Source organism: Eleutherodactylus coqui, chromosome 1 (genome assembly GCF_035609145.1).
Source record: "Eleutherodactylus coqui strain aEleCoq1 chromosome 1, aEleCoq1.hap1, whole genome shotgun sequence".
In the NCBI taxonomy this organism is placed as follows: domain Eukaryota; kingdom Metazoa; phylum Chordata; class Amphibia; order Anura; family Eleutherodactylidae; genus Eleutherodactylus; species Eleutherodactylus coqui.
Genome location: NC_089837.1, coordinates 270,728,324 through 270,747,311, shown reverse-complemented (window position 1 = coordinate 270,747,311; position 18,988 = coordinate 270,728,324). Strand labels below are relative to the sequence as shown.

Here is an 18,988-nt window from a genome sequence, read left to right as displayed (position 1 = left end):
TTGGTTCCTTCACCTTGTATTCTAATGTCTGCCTCTTACTGTATTTTTCAGACTACATGACACGCATGACAAGTCCTTGCATCTCATAGTACGAAGTCAGAGATTTCCAGTAGAGCTAGACTCCCTTTATTGATTCCCTAATGATCTGGTAGGGTGCTAATAAAGTGTTCTGCTAGATCACTGGGAGAATTGTACAGCTGCTATTATCACACAGTTCTCCTTCACCCTTATCTGAGTCTACACAAAAGCCATCCTCCCCCATGAACAGAGGCATTTTAGCAGCAGTCCTAAATCATAAATTGCCCCTGGAGTTGCAGGGACTGAGGCAGCCAACTACATTTTAAGTATACCACCTACTTAAAAAATGAAAAGGGGTCGACCCTATCTATCAGTGGCTCCTGTGCATTGTTTATTCAAGTACTCAGCTAGTCCAGTTGCTGTGTGGGTGCTGGACAGAACTATACACAGCATGGGTACCGCCCTATGCACTGGTCGCTTTATAGCTGGGTTGCAGCTGCGATGCAGGAAGGTTTACTAAGATGTAAGCTGTTAGTAGCCGAATGATTTTTAAACAGTCGCCGCATCACTGCAGCAACCCAGCCATGTGAGGACCTGCTATGTGGGGCCTAATAGATACAGTTCACATCTACACTTGGGCTATAACACATGGCAAGTGTTGTAGAGGTACTGGCTATCAAAAGAACCCTTTGATTCTATTTAGGCTGGAATCAAACATGCAATATTTTTGATTATTTTCTGTAGCATCACAATGCTCAGAAAGTCACATAGGAATTCATCACATGGATGTCAATTGTCAGCATTATATCAGTTTATCTGCCATGTTCTCGTGAAACAGGTGTTGTAGCTAAAACCAGTGAATATTTTTAGGCCCAGTGCTGAATTCTGTGTCAGAATCAGCACCATTTAAGCATTCGATTGCATACCATAGTTCATATAGTGCAGATTTTGAAATCTGTCGGGAAGACAAAAAAAATATTGACATATTTCAAACTTTATTAAATTTTCAATGCAAATGAGTAATGAAATAATCCTTCACGGCACCACCTATTGGAATGATAGCTGCTAAGTGGCATATGTGGTAGGCACATGTGAGGAGTCAGGCTTTTCTATACTTTCAACTATTAAGTTCCTTTAAAATTCCAATTAGTTTATCAAAAAACAAAAAAGACAGCAACAAAAGATGAAAAACAATTATTGTAAATTAGCTAAAAAAATGTCATTCTTAAAATATGTAAACTATTTGAAACTTGAGTTGCTTTGATACAGATTAAACAAAACTGCCTTTACCTAGTTATTTTAGTTAATTAAAAATGTTTTACCTAAATATACATGGAAACATGCACATTTTAGAAAGATGTATACTAACTATATACACAGCAACCTGCACTGAATACTACTCCTTCAATTTCAGTCTAAGTTGTATGAAAATTAAAGGTAAATTGTATGTAAAATTCATTTATACACATGTTTGATACACGTACCACTGTGTAAACATTTGGATATAGAAGTTAATACGATATATAAGTTAATAGTTAATACGAACCTTAAACAACCATCGAGTCATTTTGAATTAAAGCAGCTTGTAATCATAGATTAATAGTGTTTGAAAAAAATGTCCCACCCCCAAAAAAGTGTCCATAGCCTTCATTTAAATGCATGAATTTTGAACTATCATTTTTGCAATACGCTTTAATTTTAAATTATATAAATTAATAGGCAATCCTTCTATAAAGCTGTTGGCGTGCTGTTGTCCAAATATCTATTCTTTGAAACCTTTCATAAAGCTGGACTGATGGCTTGGTTTTAAGCCCTTATCAACTAATTTATGACCATAACAAAAACTTTTTTTGTGAACATGAATTAGTTGTTAGGAATGCTCAGAAGAGAGAGCAGAGGGAAAGCAGTCAGTCCAGCTTTCCTGAGATCTCCTGTTGAGACTCAGTGTATTTTTACACGATTACAGGCGACTGTTGTATATATGACACCCGACGGTACTCAGCGAGAAGACGCTCAGTCATTACTCAGTCACGACTAGTCATTCCGGCTCAGCTCAGTGAAATGGAATGACTAGTAAGCGATGTCTCGCTCAGTATGAACAAGCAACTGTTCCTTTTTGAACGACTGCATGTTTGCAGTGAATGAGGGCGGGTGGCCGGAAGGTCTTTGGTATGCTCCACTTCCATTTACTGATCGACTATCGGTCCTGTGTGAAAGCACAGAAGCGATAGTTGTTCTATCTAAAACCACCCTTAAACTGCAAGTAGAAGCTGCAGAAGACAAAACATGCATAACTTTTAATCAAACCCCATTGCAAAAATGATTGTCAGCTCAAAAGACATGCATTTAAAAGAAAATAAAACTGCCTACCAAATGTGTCCATAGCCTTTAAATAGTTAAAGCTAATATGTCACAATAAAAAAGCAGTGCAAACTGAAGGCACAATGTTATAGAGCTGCTCATTCTGAGCTAATCATATGGGCACACTTATCAGTGATTGACAGCTATCACATATTAGAACTGTCCAGATGAAGCACAGAAAGAGCCTGGTGGTCTTGTCAAATAAATCATTAAATGACAAGTTATACTGAACTTTTCCCACAAAAAATATCAAACTTTAGATGAATACATTCAGTAGCAATTGTTTTTTTCTCATCACAATAAAGTTTAATCCATAAACAGCTTTCTTTTCTCTCTCAGAATTAACAGAAACATGTTGCTGCTCAGTGTTTGGGACACTATAGTGCAATTAGACTAGTGCTGTAGAGGCATTAAGATGCAATAATGGACATCCAGCAATCAAAGATGGAATTGGGGGTTGTATTTCCTTATTTCTTCTAAGAGACGCTGCTCTTGTTTCTGCTGCTGTTCCAGTTTTACACGTGCTGCTAGTAGTTCTTGTTGGAGGTCCTGTAAGGAACACAAAACAAAAAAAACAAACAAACAAAAAAAGATGACAAGTTATGCCCTATCCACAGGATAGCGGATAATTTACTGATTGTGGCGGTTTCATCAAGAATGGAGCACTGGTCGCACAAGCACGCTGACGCTTCATTCACTTCCAACAGTACTGTGGAGATATCCAACCGACAAGCGTTCAGGTATTTCAGTCAGCACCACTGCAATGAATGGATTAACAACTGCACAATGCTAGGACAGTGCTCCAGTCATTCTGACATCACTACAAGGGAAGAAGAGACCCCATTCTTGAGATGAGACACAGAGGCACAAATCCAGAGAAAGTATTTCAATAGGACATAGTAGTAAAGTAGCTGCAGGTTATGGTAATTCCAAGCACTGATAACACACAGAAATGAGCACTAAAAAGCCATTCTCACATTCATGCCACTAAATGAGCACTAAAAGCCATTCATGACATTTGGGTACACAGCTAGATAGTAGAATTCATACTGTATAAAAGTTAATTCTTTTTTGTTAGAAGTGGGTATGGCCATATACCATATACTGTAGGATGATAGTGCGGGCAGATAGGAGAATGTGTCAAGGGAATTTTAAAATGATATAAAGAAAGTATTTACAAAAGCATCTACTAATATTCTAGTTTATTTTTCAGGTTGTCTTGATCTCAGGGGTAATACTAGTATGTGATACGTTTAATGGAAGACATTTCAATGTCTATAGAGGTTGTAACCCACTTACACAGAACATTAGAAGGTCTGTGGCCTCTAAATTTTGGATTATTGGACATTTCTGGAATGACATATGAAATTCATTTTATAGGTATCTAAGAGCAGAGCTTAAAACTAGAACAATACGGGAAGGGAAGTGAAAAGCCAGGTGAAAATATACAGCTACTACATTTCAGTACTTTGCTATTAGAAGTGGAAAAAAGAACAAAGGCAAAAGATTCAGCAGGAAGGTAGAGGAGTAAGCGACACCAATGACAAACTAAAATGTTTCTACACAAATGCACAGAGCATGGGAAACAAACAAGGAGAATTGGAGCTCCTAACATAGGAAGAGAAATATGAAGTCCTAGGCATCACGGAAACTTGGTGTAATGATAAACAATTCGAATACAAGGCTTGAAGGGAAAACATATTTATAAGAAACATACCTAAAAAAAATGGAGGGGGTATTGCTTTGTATATTAGGAAAACATTCATCTCCACAGAAATTCAAGCTTCAGAGCATGGCAGTTCTGTAGAAACTGCTTCGGTAAGAATACAAAAAGAGAACAATAGAAAGGACACCATTGTGGGGATTTACTATAGGCCGCCTGGACAAGCAGAAGATATGGATGAACTCTTTCTACATCAGATGGCCAAGCTCTCCAAAAAGCATGACATAGTGATTATGGGAGATTTTAACTATCCAGACATTTGTTGGGAATCTCTCTCAGGTAAAAGTAATGGATCCAACAAATTCTTATCCGCTCTTGCTGACAACTTGATATTCCAAACCCTTTAAATGCCGCTGTTAATTCTGACACCGGTGGGATCGGGGAAGCCGTGCAGGTGTCATGGCAGCCGGTGGCCTAATGAATGGCCCCAGGGCTGCCTTAGCAGACTGCCTATCAAGCCATCCACACAGGGTGGCTTGATATACTGCCTGTAAAAAAGCAGTATGACGTAATGTTCTAGCATTACGTCATACTGCAGGAGCGATCAAAGCATTGCATGTTAAAGTCCTCCAGGGGGACTTCAAAGTAAAGTAAGAAAAAAGATCAATAAAGTTTTTTTAATTGTAAAAAAAAACAAGGTTATAAAAGTTTAAATCACCCCCCTTTTGCCATATCAATTATTAAAAAATCATAAAATAAAAATATGTATTTGGTATCGCCGCGTCCATAAAAGTCCGACCTATCAAACTAGCACATTATTTTTCCTGCACGGTGAACGTCGTCCGAAAAAAAAAAATAAAGAACGCCAGAAATACACTTTTTTAGTTACCCTGTCTTCCAGAAAGAATGCAATAAAAAGTTGTATGTATTCCAAATTGATACTATCGGAAACTACAGGACATTCCGCAAAAATTGAGCCCTTGCACAACTACGTCGACAAAAAAATAAAAAAGTTATTGCGCACACAAAATGACCGCAGAAAATAATTGAAAAAAAAATTCTTAAAAAAAAAAACACAAGTACTACAGCAAAAAAAAAAAAAAAACTATATAAGTTTGGTATCGTAGTAATCATACTGACCCATAGAATAAAAATATCAGGTCGTTTTTGTTGCAGTTTGTGCGCCGTAGAAACAGGATGCACCAAAAGATGGTGGAATGCCGTTTTTTTTCCCATTTCTCTCTGCTAAGAATTTTTTAAAAGTTTATCAGTAAATTATATTGTACAATAAATAGTGCCATTGAAAAATACAACTCATCGCGCAAAAAACAAGCCCTCATAGAGCGACGTCGATGGATAAAAAAAGGAGCTACGATTTTTTAAAAGGGAGTAGGAAAAAACACAAATGGAAAAAAGCAATAAAGCTCCGTCACTAAGGGGTTAAGATTCCTGGAGAACTGGAGACGTTCCAGAAGATTGGAAAAGGGCAAATGTTGTCCCTGTCTTCAAAAAAAGGAAGAAGGTGGATTGAGGAAACTACAGCCTGTGAGCCTGGCTTCTATAGCGGGAAAGATCTTTGAACAAATTATTAAACACCATGTATGCAAGTACTTGGATAAAAAAGGAGTAATTAACCAGAGCCAGCATGGGTTTGTAACAAATAAGTCATGCCAGACGAATCTAATTTACTTCTCTGACAGAATCACCAACTGGGTTGACCAGGGAAATGCAGTGTATACAGTATATCTTGACTTTAGTAAAGCATTTGAGAAAGTATCTCATACCATACTTTTTGAAAAAAATGACCAAATATGGGATTGACAAATTAGCTGTTAGGTAGATTCACAACTGGCTGAGTGATCATACTCAAAGAGTGGTCATAAATGGCTGCACATCCAAATAGAAGAATGTATCAAGTGGGCTACCACAAGGTTCTGTCCTATGCCCAGTGTTCAACATTTTTTATAAATGATCTGGAGGAGGGAATTGATGGGAAACTGATCAGATTTGCCGACGACACAAAGCTAGGAGGGGCAGCTAACACTAGGGGAGAGAGAGAGAGTATTCCAAAACATCTAGAAAAGCTTGCACAGTGGGTGGTGACTAACAGAATGGTATTTAACAAGGAGAAATGCAAAGTCTTACATCTGGGCAAGAAGAAAGGACATACAGGATGGGAGTAATGCACATGTGAAATAGATTTGGGTATAGACTAAACATGAATCAACAATGTGATGCAGCAGCCAAAAAGGAAAGCACAATTCTGGGATGCATTAAGAGAAGCATAGAGTTTAGATCACGTGAGGTAATTATCCCCCTCTACTCTTCCTTAGTCAGACCTCATCTGGAATACTGTGTCCAGTTCTGGGCACCCCACTTTAAAAAAGACAGACAAACTGGAGCAAGTTCAGAGAAGAGGTTTAAAGATGCTGAACGGTCTGCAAATCATGTCCTATGAGGAACGGTTAAAGGATCTGGGAATGTTAAGCTTGCAAAAAAGAAGGCTGAGAGGAGACTTAATAGCTGTTTACAAATATTTGAAGGGCTGTCACAGTGCAGAGGGATTAGCCCTATTCTCATTCGCACAAGGAAAGACCAGAAACAATGGGATGAAACTGAAAGCGAGGAGATTAAATTAAATTAAATATTAGAAAAAAACTCTGACAGTAAGGGTAATCAATGAGTGGAACAGGTTACAATAGCAGTTGGTGAGTTCTCCTTTAATGAAAGTGTTCATACAAAGGCTGGACAAATATCTGTCTGGGATGATTTAGTGAACCCTGCACTAAGGAGGGGGTTGAACCAGATGACCCTGGAGGTCCCTTCCAACTCTACCATTCTATGAGATCATTCCAGCAGAATAGGAGCTCAGAAAAAAAATTGGGTGATGTGCATCTTGAATAATACCATTGTAGTAATGCCTCCAGATATCTACATTGTGCGCATATATAGGGCATACAAGTGGCTTACTTTAAAAACAACAAAGTTATATATTCACCTGTCGTGTTTATGCTTCATACGATTTCTCATGCAAAAGCCCCTTAAGCACTCGCCCTTTAAGAGGGTAGTGGGTAATAGACAAAAAGCCTGATGACAATCCCCATGTGGTCAAACACAGGTACAGCAAAATAAATTTTTCAGTATATTTTTCATTTATTTGTCACCGTGACAGAAAGGAAACCCTTTGAAACAAAATGAACTATCACCGAGAGAATCACTAATATATAACTTTTATTAGATAAAAATAAAAAATGTATCTAAGGCGTGAACTTTTATTCCTGTTAAACTCCCACTGGAGAAGTTGGCATTCTATAAGTAGGTAAGTCCATACATCTACTATGTATCAATGCCCAAATTGCGATGCACAGGGGTATGGTTCCACAACCACCGTGACCTGGTATATATAGTTTGTACGTAACCAGGAATCAACACTGTGGTTGTATACAGCTCCACATATATCAATCACTGCTAGGGCTATCTGTGCCCAATATACGTAGCAGCGGTTTTATGTTTTTATTTTTACGTTGGAGCTGACAAAGAAGTATAGCACTATAAAGTACAGGGCAGTAATAGAGCACACTTGAAACGTGATCCCCGTCTGGTAAGGTGTTGGTATTAGAGCATATACTGTATATCAGTGCCCAACATGTGTGGCATCGATATGGTATATCCACTGATATAGTGGGCTATACCCTGATGTGGTATGCAGCTCCAATTAACACGGTCACTCTATGTCAGTAATTGCTATAGTCACTGTCACCATCAGCGCCTAGATAGCCAGATGAAAGCTGATGAGGACATCTGATACAGCCGGTCAGGCTGTTCGGTTCTAGATTACACACTCACCATCCTGATGATGCGGTCACTGCACCAATGACCGCTGAAACGCGTTGATGGTGTCAGCTAGCTAAGATAGCCCTGTTGATGTGTCAGACATGCTACAGATGTCCTCATCAGCTTTCATCTAGCTATCTAGGCGCTGCAGTTACTGACATAGAGAATTCGGTGTACATCATATTGAACTCTCTTCAGTTCAACTGCTTTTTGCTGCTAGTGACCATAAAATGTCACAAATAGCGGCATCTATCGGAATTGAAGCAGTTATCAGCTGTTTTATCGGCTGCATATAGCAGTGTAAAATCCACATGAGAGGGTCATATTTGTTATTGACCCTGGTTTAAGACTTTCCGCTGCACTCATTTGTAATGGTCATGGGGTTGAACTAGATGTAGTTTTGGTGCTGCAGTATACCTATACACCATTTAACCCTGTACTCTAGACCATTCAGCGGTGAAGTCTATGTGCTAGCTCCAATACACAACATATAACACGTAAACTGTTATCAGTCACGTTAGTCACTATAAAGGTATAACAAGTGACCGTGTTAATTGGAGCTGCATACCACATCAGGGTATAGCCCACTATATCAGTGGATATACCATATCGATGCCACACATGTTGGGCACTGATATACAGTATATGCTCTAATACCAACACCTTACCAGACGGGGATCACGTTTCAAGTGTGCTCTATTACTGCCCTGTACTTTATAGTGCTATACTTCTTTGTCAGCTCCAACGTAAAAATAAAAACATAAAACCGCTGCTACGTATATTGGGCACAGATAGCCCTAGCAGTGATTGATATATGTGGAGCTGTATACAACCACAGTGTTGATTCCTGGTTACGTACAAACTATATATACCAGGTCACGGTGGTTGTGGAACCATACCCCAGTGCATCGCAATTTGGGCATTGATACATAGTAGATGTATGGACTTACCTACTTATAGAATGCCAACTTCTCCAGCGGGAGTTTAACAGGAATAAAAGTTCACGCCTTAGATACATTTTTTATTTTTATCTAATAAAAGTTATATTTTAGTGATTCCCTCGGTGATAGTTTATTTTTCATTTATCCCATGCCTATGCAAATGTATGATAAACAAGTGGAAGCTACAGACTGATTAAACACAGGCAAATAATCAGCACATTTAGATAAAAGCACTTGGCCAGCATCTTTCCATCTTTATACAGGGTTTGTACATCTGGTATCTTACCTCCCTCGATTAGGTTGGCTGTCAGCTGTGCTGGATGGATCATCACCTACCCGGTAGGTTGACACAGTGGTTCCACATCCACAGCTGTTACAGTGCACTATAGCCATGGATACCGCTGACTTCAACCATGGAGGTTTTCCTGAATTATTCCAGGAGATGATGTGGAAAGGCAAGAGCAATGTGAAAGGCAAGAGCAAATCCTGGCACATCTTCAAAATGTGAGTACCCGTCTTAGTAATATTTCCTCCGCCATAGTGGTACCGCAGTCCTCCGCTGTTGCGGCAACTGCTGCACCACCCCCACTGGTAGCCTCCGTTTCTGGCTTCGGTCCTCGTCTGATGGCATCGCCTCTTTATAATGGCAGACCCCAGAATATGTTGCTGTTTTGTTAAATCAATGTTCCTTGCACTTTGAGCTTTTGCCACATTTTTTCCCCTCAGATCACATCAAAAATCGCATTCATAGTGTCTCACCTTACAGGCCAGGCTTGGCGTGGATCAATCCCCTCTGGGAGCGCAATGATCCACTGGTTAATAACCTCGGTCTGTTCATAAGAGTCCTTTCAGAGGGTGTTTGACAAGCCAGGTCGTTCATCTTCAGCTGCGCCCACACTGTTATGTCTCCCTCAAAATAACCTCACTCTGGGCCAATATGCTATTCAGTTCCCGAACTTTGGCCTCAGAGCTGGGTTGGAACAACGAAGCTGTGGTAGCAGCATTTTCGGAGGGACTAGCAGGGCGCATCAAAGACAAGTTGGCGGGTCGTGAGGTCCCTACCTCTCTGGACGCCCTGATTTTTCTGGCCACGAGGATTGACTTGTGGTTCCAAGAAAAATCTTGGGAGGTTATGCAAGAGAATTGGTGCTCGTCATTCTGAAAGGATTACCCTGCTGGTGCTGCCAGGGGCGACCAGTTCACTTCTTCCAGGTTTGCCGTGGCTCCAATTACATAACCCCACCTTGGACTGGAGTACGGGCGAGATATTAAGTTGCGGTACCACCTGCTATATCAAGTGCTTGCGTCTTGTGCATCCTGTTCCCCAGGTCACTTTACTATCCAACCTCCATGGTTTACTGGAACCTTATCATCGGTTTGCAGACATCTTTGACAAGAAAGAGGCTGAATGTCTGACACTGCATCGTCCCTACTACTGAGCTTGTGCCTGGTACTGTGACTCCTCAAGGTAGAGTATGTCCTTCTTTCTCTACCTGAGACCCAGTCCATGGCCAAATACGTTAAGGAGAACCTGGCAAAAGGGTTCATCCTCAGGTGCAGGGAGAGTCCTATTACAAAAAGGTGCATCTGGCAAGAGTTTGACATGCGCTTTTTTCTCAAAGTCATTTTCTACGGCAGAGTGGAATTACTCTACAGGGGATCATGAGCTACTGGCTATCAAGATGGCTCTGTAATTTTGGTGGCATCTGCTGGAGGGAGCTTCTCATCCCATTATAATTCACACCGACCATAAAAATGGGACGTATCTTCAGACCGCACGGCGGCTTAACCCCCGTCAAGAGCATTTGACTGTAATGACACTGAAGAGGTTCTGCAATTTATCATTGAACCTGCCAAATTGGTAACCATAGCTCTTGTTTGGGTTAAGGATATCCTGCTGGGGAAATGGTTTGTGCCTGAGGCCAAGAAAAAGGTGTCCTGTCCATGTCAGAGACTCCACAAAAAAATTCTCCTTTCTTCATAGTATAAGGGCATCAACCCAGAGTCCCCCTGCCAGTCTCCACTTCTTCTGAGGTTCCAGCAGCAGCTTCTTCAGCAGAGCTTTGCTAAGATTTGGCAGGAGACCAAAGTGAATCTGGAGAGGTCAGTCGCTTCCATGAAGAGGTTTGCAGATTGCAGGCGGCGGTCCTTTCCGCAGTTTGTCCCATGGAATAAAGTGTGGTTTTCCTCCAAACATATCAGGCTGAAAATTCCATCTTATAAGCTCTCCCCACGATTTTTGGGTCAGTTTGAAGTTTTAGAGAGAATGAATTCTCTTTGTAACAGGCTGCAACTGCCTACCAGACTATCCCCAACTCCTTCCATGTCTCTCATCTCAAATCACTTGTGCTCAATAGGTCTTCCAAGAATCCTAGAGCAGATGCCACTCAGGTCAGTTCGGAGAACATCTTCAAGGTGAAAAACATTATTGATGTTAAGAACGTTAGAAACAAAACCTTTTCCCTAGTGTATTGGAAGGGTTATGGGCCAGAGGAGAGGTCATGAGAGCCATCTGAGAACATCAATATCCAATGTCAGATTCAGGATTTTATGCGAAGAATCGGCAGGAAGGGAAGGGGGCGGTACTGTTAGGTGCACTGTTCAGACACAATCCTCTGCTTCTGTGTCTGACGTGGGCGTCGCCCTGCTCTTCCTGTTCACTGAACCTATATTTATTCTCTTCCAGCACTCTTAGGACTAATAGATTTTGGGCCTCCTGCTCAGCTGATGCACCTTTTCTAATCACCACCCTATATAGCTACCCTGGGCATTTCAGACAGTACTGTAGCGTTGTTGCGAGATTCGTTCCCATTACTTCATGTTTAGCTGCTGCTTCGGCAGTTACCTTGTTAACTTGCTATGTGCTCATGTTCTCTGTTCAGGTATTCTGCTGCCTGTTATTCCTGTGAGTCTGCTTCTCTGTTTATCCTTGTCAGCTTACTCCCCGGTATTGTTCTGTCTTTAGACATATAGGTGTTCTGTCCCGCCAGGATAAGTCAGCTCCTAGAGGAAGACCACGAGGTTATCCTCATCAGGACGCCAGCCCCACTTAAAGGCAGGGGTGTCCCTCTTCTGGTTACCACCTCAGGGCAAAATACATTCCCTAGTTTCCATCTTTATACAGGGATTGTACATCTGGTATCTTACCTCCCACTCTGGGGTCAGCTGTCAGCCGTGCTGGATTGGATCATTACCTACCCAGTAGGTTGACACAGTGGTTCTACATCCACAGCAGTTGCAATCTATCCCAGTATGTGATATGAATCCTCCGTTCTCAGACCCAGGGTTAGAATAGAAGCCTTATGGACAAGCTGGGACCACCCCAAAAAAACGCAATAAAAATTTATAAAAAAGGCCGTATGTACCCCAAAATGGTACCAATAAAAACTACAGCTCATCTCACAAAAAATAAGCACTCACAGAGCTCCGTCCATGGAAAAATAAAAAAGTTATAGGACTTTAACCCCTTAACGACCAATGACGTACCGGTACGTCATGGAGCCACGGGGCATGTATGAAGAAAGGTTGTGTGGCTACCTCTCTTCATACAGTGCGGGCGTCAGCTGTTTATAACAGCTGACACCCGCGGGCAATAGCCGGTTATTAACCATTTAAATGCCGCTGTCAATTCTGACAACGGCATTTAAATCCCGGTGAGATCGGGGGAGCCGTGCGGGTGTCATGGCAGCCGGGGGCCTAATGAAAGGCCCCAGGGCTGCCGTAACAGACTGCCTATGAAGCCATCCCCGTGGGGTGGCTTGATAGACTGCCTGTCAAAAAGCAGTATGACGTAATGCTGTAGCATTACGTCATACTGCAGGAGCAATCAAAGCATCGCATCTTAAAGTCCCCGAGGGGGACTTCAAAGTAAAGTAAAAAAAAAAAAATCAATAAAGTTTTTTTTAATTGAAAAAAAAAAAAGTTGTAAAAGTTTAAATCACCCTCCTTTTGCCATATCTATTATTAAAAAATCTAAATAATAAATTAAAAATATGTATTTGGTATCGCCGCGTCCGTAAAAGTCCGAACTATCAAAGTAGCACATTATTTTTCCCGCATGGTGAACGTAGTCCGAGAAAAAAAAAAAAAAAAGAACGCCAGGAATGCACTTTTTTAGTTACCCTGTCTTCCAGAAAAACCGCATCAAAAAGTCGTATGTATTCCAAATTGGTACTATAAGAAACTACAGGACATTACGCAAAAAATGAGACCTTGCTCAACTACGTCGACGGAAAAATAAAAAAGTTATCGCGCGCAAAAAATGACGGCAGAACATAATTGAAAAAAATTTAATGTCTTTTAAAAAAAAAAAAAAAGAGGAGTATAGTAAAAAATAAACTATACAAGTTTGGTATCGTAGTAATCGTACCGACCCACAGAATAAAGTTATCATGTTGTTATTGTTGCGGTTTGTGCGCCGTAGAAACAAGACGCACTAAAAAATGTCGAAATGTCGGGGTTTTTTTTCATTTTACTCCACTTAAAATTTTTTTAAACTTTTTCAGTACATTATATGGTACTTTAAATAGCACCATTTAAAAAATACAACTCGTCCCGCAAAAAACAAGCCCTCATATAGTGACGTTGATGGATAAATAAAGGAGTTACGATTTTTTTAAAGGGGGGAGGAAAAAACGAAAATGGAAAAAGAAAAAAGGCCGCGTCATTAAGGGGTTAAATGCAACCATTTAGAAAAAAATTGTTTTTCAAAAATAGTTTTTTTATGGCGGAAAAGTGGAAAACCTAAACAAAACAATATAAGAATTTTGGTATAGTTGTAATTGTTCTGACCCACAAAAAAAAATGTATTGTGTCATTCATGCTGCATGATCAACGCTGTAAAAAAAAAAAAAATCTATGGCAGAATTGATGTGTTTTCTCTGCCTGCTATCCTAAAAAAATTAATAAAAGTTTTACAGTATAGTCATAAAACCAACAGTTCACGACATAAAAAACAAGCCCTTATACAGCCTCGTCGACCGAAAAATAAAAAAGTTATGTCTTTTGAAAAAGCCTAAAACAGGCCATGTCCTTAAAGGGAATTGTCTCGCGGCAGCAAGTGGGGTTATACACTTCTGTATGGCCATATTAATGCACTTTGTAATGTACATCATGCATTAAATATGAGCCATACAGAAGTTATTCACTTACCTGCTCCGTTGCTAGCGTCCCCGTCTCCATGGCTCCGTCTAATTCTGATGCCTTCTGGCGTTTTTAGACACGCTTGCGCAGTCCGTGCTTCTGCCTGGTGAATGGGGCCGCTCGTGTCGGAGAGCTGGTCACCGCGTCGTCATCATAGCTCCGCCCCGTCACGTGTGCCGATTCCAGCCAATCAGGAGGCTGGAATCGGCAATGGACCGCACAGAGCCCATGGTGCACCATGGGAGAAGACCCGCAGTGCACCATGGGAGAAAACCGCAGTGCATCCCTGGGAAAGGACCGGTGGCCATCTTAGGGAGAAGATTTTTAAAACTTCATATTTCGTCAGATCGGTGAGTAGCAAGCGGTTTAAAAACCGCTTTAAATTGCTACTTTTTTGCCAGGGGGGTGACAGGGGGAATGGGCTAATGTAAAATTTTGATGTTTGCCGCGAGACAACCCCTTTAAGGGGTTAATAGATTTGCCTTTCCCCATCATCTTCTATGATTTCTCCTGCATTGTTTATTAAAGGGTCAGTGCTTTCAGTGCAAATCCTATTACAGTTTATATACTGAAAATTAGTTTAGGGTTATTTTTGCGCTCTTTGGCAATCAGTCTTTCTGCCTCCTCCTTGGTAGTTTTAATCTTATCCATACATACTTTGTTTTTTTTTTCCTGTATGCTTTTATCGCTTCTTGACTGCCTTCTTGTTGTAATAATTTAAACGCTTTGTTTTTTTCACTCATTGTTCCCCCCTTACAGTCTTGACGAGCCACATTGGTTTCCTTCTACTTGTTGTTCTTTCATTTTTCAAGGGTATGAACTGCTCACATTAGGTAATTAGGATGTTTTTAAAGTTTTCCCGCTTGTGGTCAATACTGTTATTTTTAGTTTCAAAGGGATTTTAATAATGATTTTGCAAATTTATTTTTATAACAAACTGTTGTGCTACCTATTACCCCTCGCAGGGGATTCTTATATGTTCAATCGGATGAACATTATGACAAACAAATGAACAAACTTACAAACATTGCTGTTAAAGTTGGTGTTCTGGTGCAAACAGGATTAGCTTTATTAAGCTCAGGATACATACATAAAAACAACACAGATATATATAACTTACATACTCCGTGATAATGCTGCTAGAGGACGCCATGAGTGGTTCTCTGACATCACAGAGGGAGGGGAATCCCGCTGTGGGAGGTGTCACGTGGTCATATGTCACATAGAATGCACGTAGCATTCCAAATTTTAAACAAACTTTATTATACTTTGTCTAGGAAGACAGAGTGTCCACAATCTATCGTGCATGGGAGATTAGTAAATATATAACCCCATTAGTCTATCAAATTTAAATAAAAACATCTTTATCCAGCATCATTCACAGACTATTACAAATGAATGATCTTAAAAACATCGCTTGATGCTAATAAATAGCCGTATACGAATGAAAGATAAATGCATCACAATACTGTATGTTCATATTGCATGTTATATCAATACTTCTATATAGAAATTAATAGAGCCATGATAATATTAACATGTAGTTAAACTGATTTAAATAGTCACGTATTAATACTGGAAATTATATTAAAAAACACATTTTAATTTTTTCTAAAATTTCATTTAACCCAATAGGTACCAAGGTGTTCAGTCTATATATCCAAAACATCTCCTTTCGCCGTAGGCTGATGGTGGATTTAGAAGGTATATATTCCAATGGGGTCACTTTTAATTTGCGGTAGTTGGAATCGTGGTAGTCGTTGAAAGGTCTTAACACACTGTGCAGTCGGAAATTCTTTTTGATGTTTAATCTGTGATTGTAATGCGGGTTTTTTTAAAATATAATTTCCGGTATTAATACGTGACTATTCCCCTCCCTCTGTGATGTCAGAGAACCACTCATGGCATCCTCTAGCAGCATGATCACGGAGTATGTAAGTTATATATATCTGTGTTGTTTTTATGTATGTATCCTGAGCTTGAAAAAAGCTTTTTTAGCCGAAACGCGTTGCTCATTGTTTCTTATAAAAAGATTGTGATCTACAAGGATAACTGAAGAGACTGAATATTACAATTATACCCACACGAGCACGGAAGATTTTTTTCTATTCACTAAACCATGTTTCTTCAAGCTCTTTACTTAAATGCTTAAGTCCTCCTGCGTCTCTCCGCTCCGACGGATTGTGGATTAAAGATCCTTCTATACGCCAACCCGGACAGCAGGTGCCACTGGGGTTCTCCCATCCAGGGGTATTCCACTGAGCACCAGGTGAGTCGTGACTCATTATTAGCCAATTGGCATATTATTTTAATACACCTGGCGCACTCCTGACACATAGGATTAGCTTTATAGTACTATGTGTTCTACTTCCTGACCCCCCTACCTCTTCTTCCCGTTTCACAGTATCGTCAAATTCCCTCCCTTCTTCTCTCCTCTGCACAAGTCCGTATACCATACATTACCACCTTTGGTCCGATGAGTGGACGCATTTCTGGCATTATGAGAAAATATTGGCTCATTTTGGGTCACTGTCACCCGGAAGTTCCCGAGTTTCAATCTTTCCCACTCATGGCCTATAGACATGGTCCCAACCTCAAAGACAGATTGGTACATACCTCACACACCCAAACTCGGTCCTCCACCCAGACAGTGTTAGCTCCTGTAAAATTGGGAGGTTTTCCATGCTTGAGTTGCTCTAGCTGCCATAATTTAATCAAAGGCAACTCTTTTACACATCCCAGAACAGGGAAACGTTACCCCATTAAACATAGGTTTTCGTGCAACTCAGCATATGTTATTTATGTCATCATATGCCCATGCGGTTTAATATATGTTGGCGAAACCACTAAAGAGTGCAAAACAAGAATATCGAAGCACAAGAGCACAATTCGCACTGAAAAAAACAGATGTCCCGGTAGCGAAACATTTAATTGAACATCATCACGCAATCAGCCAATTGAGATTTCAAATAATCGATTGTGAACCACCTAATAATAGAGGAGGTGACAGAGAGAAACGCTTAAAATATAAGGAAGCCTGCTGGATTTATGAGCTAGATGCGTTACATCTGAATAGGTTGAATTTAGAATATGACCTTTACCTCTTATCTGAATGTGATCCTGATCTGTTTTATTCCATTGGTTGTAATGGATTTATTTTAATTTTCTTTTTCTCTTTTTTTTAGATCCAACACTGCTGTAGCTGCTGTACCCGGAAACCCAGTCTCTGCATCATCCAGCTTCGAGATTCATAGATGATTATATTGTCATGTGACATATGTTGCTTTAAGGCCGTGTCTGATTGACAGGACCAGATATATGCATTATATTTCACACTGTGATTTAGATTTAATAATAATCTTTAATGCAAATTGGTTCTAATATTGGGAATAATAAAAAACATTTATGTATAAACACTCTGTGGATGTATAGTTCATTTGGGGACAGAGGGAATTTGGAGACTGCCCTTATGGTAAATGTTGTTTGAACAAACTCTATGCCCCTGTAGACCTGGTTGGTTTTACTGAAGCACTGAGGTTGCTATGACCACGGCGTCCTCTCTAGCTGATGAGCGGCTCTCCTCTTATGCGGGGAAACAGTATCGGCATCGCATCCGAAGTCTCGCGAGACTTCAGAGCTCCGGCGCATGCGCACTGCTGTGTGCTCCGCCGGCAATAAGGAGTTTATGATTCAGTGACGCAGAGGAACAGCGCGTCGCATAATGATGACCCAGGGTGCCTGGAGAGTGTTGAATATGGAGCTGGACGCCATGACAGACACGAGTGGCTATGGGGCAGCACCTGCAGCGGTGAGGTAATAATTTTTAACAGATGTATATGGGTGTATTTTATTGATTATGTGTTTTTTGATTGGTGGAGGTTTATGTTATATTGATTGCACAGTCTGACATGTAGCATTGACTTGAAAAAGGCCACTAGGTGGGCCGAAACGTTGTGTCTTTTTTACTGGAGATGGATTAATTAAGAAGCATCTGAGGATGGACTTTTATAAGAATAAACACTCCCGACGATGCTAATTTCTTTTGATTACTGTGGATAACGTTTGGTAGAGCCAAAAAGGGTCTGGCTCTCCTATGTGAGCTTTGCGCATTTTTCATTACCTCCCACCACGTTGGTGAGTGCACAAAGGAGTGCCGCTGTGATATTTCTACTCCCTGAGATGAGGGGTCCGGATAGTCTAGAGCGTATGAAACTGCATATCTGATTTACTTCTATCCATAGATGCGCAGGAACCATATATTTCTCAGAGATTTGTTGTGGGGAAAATGGCCTATTTAGCGATAAAAACTTGTGCAATAACGTTATACCACTGTTTCTCCACCATATGAGCCTCTCTCCCGGAGTGCTTGGTGGAAAATCCTGGTTGGGTATAATGGGAAGCAACGGAGGGAGGGCCGACATCAACTGATGTTTAAATATATTTTTTCCTCCATATCAAGTAGATATTATAAGTTAGGGGGGGACTTGTTTTGCAAGTCTCCTAGCTTTTACTCTTTATTCCAGAACATAGCCCCAAGTTTAAAGGGATACCAGGGAGGCCTCCAGATCCACCCAGAGGGGAGCTCCCAGGCCAGCAAACATGGGGGGAACCTGTGACAACTGAGCCGCAGCATAATATTTTTGTATATTTGGAACTGAGAGTCCCCCTACTCTTCTATGATAATACATGATCTTCGGTTTTATGGGGGGGGTCTTTAATTGTTCCAAATAAATCAAGAAAATTGCTTTTTGCATATCTTTAAGTTCATGTGTGGGAATCAGTATAGGGAGACAATGGAACAGATAAAGTAATCATGGGATCGTGCTCATTTTAATGGAATTTATGTGCCCTATCCAGGAGAGTGTGTGTTGGTCCTAATTTTTAGTTCGCTTTTGAGCTTGTTAAACAGGGAGGGGTAATTCCATTTATAGAATGTGCCCAACGATCAGGTAATTTTTTAGTATATAGAGTATAGTGATCTAAGGGCTAGCAAATAAGATCTGTTAATTGCCAGTCTACCAAGGACTGT

At 40.5% G+C, this 18,988-nt stretch overlaps 1 protein-coding gene across 4 annotated transcripts in view; it reads right to left on the bottom strand.

Moving 5' to 3' along the window:
- Window positions 1-994: 994 nt before the first annotated feature.
- The window catches only part of BLTP3A (bridge-like lipid transfer protein family member 3A), a 243,303-nt gene continuing 225,309 nt past the window's right edge, over window positions 995-18,988 (bottom strand). For 3 of the 4 annotated variants that reach the window (XM_066608920.1, XM_066608911.1, XM_066608902.1), the window contains exon 21: window positions 995-2,928. Coding sequence is in view for 2 of the 4 variants with exons in the window: in XM_066608902.1 (XP_066464999.1) it covers window positions 2,818-2,928 (111 nt within the window). In the remaining 2 variants the exon portion in view is untranslated. The remainder of the gene's footprint in view (window positions 2,929-18,988) is intronic. The other variant, XM_066608930.1, reaches the window with a different exon arrangement.